The 4,839-nt window shown below is 43.7% G+C and overlaps 1 protein-coding gene across 1 annotated transcript in view; it reads right to left on the bottom strand.

The window, feature by feature from the left end:
- Positions 1-852: 852 nt before the first annotated feature.
- The window catches only part of LOC102824174 (cytochrome P450 4B1-like), a 23,028-nt gene continuing 19,041 nt past the window's right edge, over positions 853-4,839 (bottom strand). Inside the window, exons 9-12 of the mRNA XM_006839852.1 lie at positions 2,446-2,579; positions 1,671-1,735; positions 1,494-1,576; positions 853-1,042 (exon numbers count right to left, since the gene is read on the bottom strand). Of these exons, the coding sequence (XP_006839915.1) occupies positions 853-1,042; positions 1,494-1,576; positions 1,671-1,735; positions 2,446-2,579 (472 nt within the window). The remainder of the gene's footprint in view (positions 1,043-1,493; positions 1,577-1,670; positions 1,736-2,445; positions 2,580-4,839) is intronic.

Here is a 4,839-nt window from a genome sequence, read left to right as displayed (position 1 = left end):
CTCCACTGCCCTCTCTTCTGCATCTGTTTAGATCCTAGACTAGAGCCCACTAGTGACTGGAGACCTTGGACCCTACATCTGTGTGTGCCCCAGTCTTTGGGCATTGCTACAGAACTGCTAAGAAAAGCAACTAATTTAACATGTGGATCCATCCTGACACACTCTCCAATTTTTTTCTTCCTCTGACAAACCCCATCCATGTATCAAGGCCCAATTCAAATATCATCTTTAATCAGAAGTTCCCTTTCCCCAACACTACTCTGCCAGAGACCCATCTCAGAGAAGCAGACAGCAAACAGGGAAAACTATATTCTATATTATACTTGACTGTAGTTATGGTTACAATAGAGTATGTTTAGAATTACTATTGCTCTGTATACTGTTGTTTTATGCACTTTCTGCATATCTGTTGCATTTTAAACATGCACAACAAAATTAAACAAATAAAAATATGATCAAGGCCCTGAAGCTATCCCTCTATCATGTGTGGTGGGGTAAGTGATGTGCCTGATCTGTACCAGGAATCCCGAGACAAAGCTTCCATTGGAACCATTTACATTTAAGACTGGATGTAAAAAGTAAAGTACATTGTAACCGTATTGCCAATTAGAGGACAAATAAAATTTTAAAAAGAAAATAAGTGTTCAGTAAATGTGTGCTGAATGAATAAGTGATATGATGTCTTAGTTATAGACTAACAGGCCTACCTAGCACTGTTCTCTGTGCTGGTCCCACATTCCTAACTGACATATCTCCCCAGGGCAGGAAGCCACAGGGACTCCTAGTCTAGTCTAGGGAAGACAATAACTAAGGGACAAACCCCATCTTGAGACGATTGGAGATTGTCTTTTGCTAAAACTGCTTCCGGGACCCTGCACCCAGTGACTTCAGGTGGAGGTGGATGCCATTCTTGGAGCGTAGTATCAGTTGGAGCATCTTGATTGGTGGCTGTGAGGGATCCACGGAGAACTCAAAGCGTAGCAAGCAGAGGGCTGTGACCACCTTCATTTCATTCATGGCAAACTGCTGCCCAATGCAGTTCCTATAGTGAATACACCAAGGGTCCTTAGGTTCTGGGGTGTTAGAAAAAAACATACCTCCCCTCATAAATAGGGTGCAGATCTGATAAAATAAGTGCTTTTAATGGCCAATCAAAATTAATAACTAATTTTGTGTGGACAATTAGTTGACTAATTGATCTGAACTAAAACAACAGATCCTGGGAGTTTGGCAAGAGTCTCAAACTGAGGAGATTCACATTGAGTGTGCTGGCTTGGGAATCTTTGCTGTAACAACTTATTCAATCACTCACCACCCAAGAGAAAGACAAGAAATGATCACTGAATGAAGAAGGACCCTGGAGCTCTCCTGTGTTAGGATCACTCCACTCCCTTCCAGGGCTCTTTCATTCACAGAGTGTTCCAAATGATGCCCACACATAGCCATCAACTCCCCACACCCCCAATCCTAATAGCCAAGGTGCCTCTCCGTACCTGGGCCCTGCAGAGAAGGGAATGAAGGCATAGGGGTGACGTCCACTTGAATTCTCAGGGGAAAAACGCAAGGGGTCAAAGACCTGAAAACAAAGAACCTTACTTCAACACTGCCAGCTCCTAGAGAAGGATAACCTAGATACCCCACCTTATCTCTAGGACCAGGGATGGGGATACCTCAGGGTCAGGCCACACATTGCCATTCCGATGGAGGGCATAGATGTGCAGAGAGATCAGGCTGCCTGTGGGCAAAGCAGAATCCTGGTGACCACGGATCCTAGGGCAGCCAAGCCTACTTTCTCCTATGGGTAACCAATCCCTGTCTAAACACTGTCCATGACCAAGAGCTCACTGCTACACTCTGCTCATCAAAGTGTTTTTAGTCATCATCACACTCAATTCCTGAGCCCTGGTACCAGCCACATATAGACATGTGTGGAATGAAAAGCAGGAGGAATGAGCCTACGTCATTGAGAAGTAGGATGAGGAAAGATATTACACTTACTTGTTCTCTAATATCTGACACTTGGGGAAAGGATTACAGCTTTAACAGCTTCCCTTCCTTGGGTGCTAACTACAGGACCAAGTACTCTTTAAGAAGCTGCCATATGCAGTTGTACAGGTTGTACACTATGCAGGATAATAGTCTAAGTGGATGACACCTCTGAGGTTGTTCAGTGCACAGCCTACATGGCCAGTGACAGCCCTGACAAGCATTATTTCTAATCCTGACAAACAATCTTGTAAGGTCCATCCTTTCCTTATCCCCAATTAATAGATAAAGGATTTATCCACACAACCTAAAAGTTGTAGCACTAGGATTTGAAACCAGGGCTCTCTGATTCCAAAGCCTGAGCTCTTAGCACAAAGTACAAAGATTTGGTTCAATTCACAGAGGTATCAGAGGGCACCCCGAGGACTCTACCTCACCCTCAAATCTTCCAAAGTTCACCTTCAGGTAGAGAACGACCATCCACAAAGTTGACAGGCTTGTTGAGCTGCCGGTACACCTGGGGCACAGGCGGGTATAAGCGGAAGCTCTCCTTGATGCACATGGTCAGGTAGGTCATCTTATTCAGGTCATCCCTGTCAATGACACAGGCAGCCCATTCTAACCATAAGGAGATCCCAATGACACAATGGAATCCTGGGGCAAGGCAGATTCCCAGCACCAACATCTTCCCTCATCACCATATCCCTGGGGAAAAAAAAGGCACAGGGCTCCAGACCAGACATTGGGTAGCTACTCTGACCCAAGGCTACTAGCTCTGCTTTCCTGCATCCCCTCATCACCTTCACCACCATATGAGGAAAGCAAAGGAAAGTCATCAAAACAAGGTCATCCCTGTGTTTATTAGAGCCCCACAGGAAATCCCACAAGGGACAGTTCTTGGGGTTCTGCTTAATTTCCCTATCCATCTAGAGTGGCACCGAGCAGGGGCAAACAAATATTATTGAATGTAGCAATAGAGGTATAAACAATGATGAGTTCAAGTAAAAGATTTTGTCTCTTTTCCTTTAGCCACCAGGAAACTCAGAACCAAATGGAAGGTTCAACTATAATTCTTGCATAATACGACTACAATGCTCCAAACTCAAAATCTTTTCTTTTCCCCACTCCTGATTATTTGTGTTTTTATTTTATTGAATGTGTGGTGCTATAGGATAAAACCTAGATTGCTAACCAAAAGGTCGGTGTTTCAAACCCACTAATCACTGCTTTGCGTAGTGGTTACAAATCGGGCTGAGAACCGGAAGGTCAGCAGTTCGAAACTACCAGCTGCTCCATGGGAGAAAGATGAGGAGATCTGCTCCCGTAAAGATTTACAGCCTCGGAAACCCTATTCAGGGTCACTATGGGTCGAAACTGACTTGACACCAATCAACAACAACAACAACAATCACTGCTTGGAAACCCTATACATGGTCGCTATGAGTCTAACCAATTCAACAGTACATAACAATAATAATAAGCTACTTTAAGGAGCCTTGGTAGTGTTGTTGGTCAGGCATTGGGCTGCTAAACATAAGGTTGGCAGTTCAAATCCACTAGTTGCTCTGCAGGAGAAAGATGAAGCTGTTTGTTCCCATAAAGATTTACAGTCTCAAAAACTCAACACAAAGTCACTATGAGTTGGAATCAACTTGATGGCAATGGGACTTTAAGCTGCTTTAGGTGTCCCACCATTAACATACTTTGTTTCTAACCTAAGAGTTTTTGTTGTTGTTAGGTGCCACTGAGTCAGTACTAACTCATAGCAACCTTATACACAGTAGAATGAAACACTGCCTGATCCTGGGCCAGCCTCACTATTGTTGCCATGCTAGAGCCCATTGATGCTGCCACTTTGCCATCTCGCTGGAGGTCTTTCTCTTTATCTCTGACCCTACACCTTACCAAACATGATATCCTTCTCCAGCGACTCATCCCTCCTGACAATATGTCTGCAGTATGAGAGACGAAGTTTGACCATCTTGGCCTCCAAGGAACACTCTGGCTGTACTTCTTCCATCACAGATCTGTTTGGTTTTTTGGCAGCCCATGGTACTTTTAATATTCTCCTCCAACACCATAACTCAAAAGCATCAATTCTTCTATGGTTTTCCTTATTCACTGTCCAGCTTACATAAGCATATGAGGTCTTTGAAAATACCATGGCTTGGGTCAGGCACACCTTAGTTTTCAAGCTGACGTCTTTGTTCTTCAACACTTTAAAAAGGTCTTGTGCAGCAGATTTACCTAATGTAATACCTCGTCGTTTGATTTCTTGACTGCTCCTTCCATGAGTGTTGATAGTAGATCCAAGAAGAATGAAGTCCTTGACAACTTCAAGCTGATAAGAATGTTGTTTATTAGTCAAAGTTCTACTTTTCCCAGAGATAGCTCAGAAGAAAGGCCTGGAAATCTAATTCTAAGGATTCAGTCATAGAAACTGTTCTACTAGGACACACATGGGATCACCATAGTTGGATTCAACTCAACAGTAACTGGTTAAGCTCCTTTATTTGCTAGATGGAATGAAGTGAAAAAAAATCAGTAACAACTTTAAGCCCGGCCTTAGTGCTTTGCTCACTTCATTACCCTACCTTAAGTGCCTGGTTCCCTCCTCTTCTTCGAGTTTCATCCCTCCTCTGCCCTCAGGTGAGTCCCAAGTGATGCCTAGGATATGCCACTCCATCTGTAATTTTCTTTCACTTTTAGACTTTGTCTCTAAATGTTCTCCAAGAATAGCATCTTGTCAAAAATGTAGAGGACAATAAATGCTGGCAGGGATGTGGAGAGACTGGGACACTCCTGCATTGCTGGTGGGACTGCAAAATGGTCCAACCTCTCTGGAAAGCAATA

Source organism: Chrysochloris asiatica, unplaced genomic scaffold (genome assembly GCF_000296735.1).
Source record: "Chrysochloris asiatica unplaced genomic scaffold, ChrAsi1.0 scaffold00026, whole genome shotgun sequence".
In the NCBI taxonomy this organism is placed as follows: Eukaryota; Metazoa; Chordata; class Mammalia; order Afrosoricida; family Chrysochloridae; genus Chrysochloris; species Chrysochloris asiatica.
This window is presented reverse-complemented; position numbering and strand designations above follow the sequence as displayed.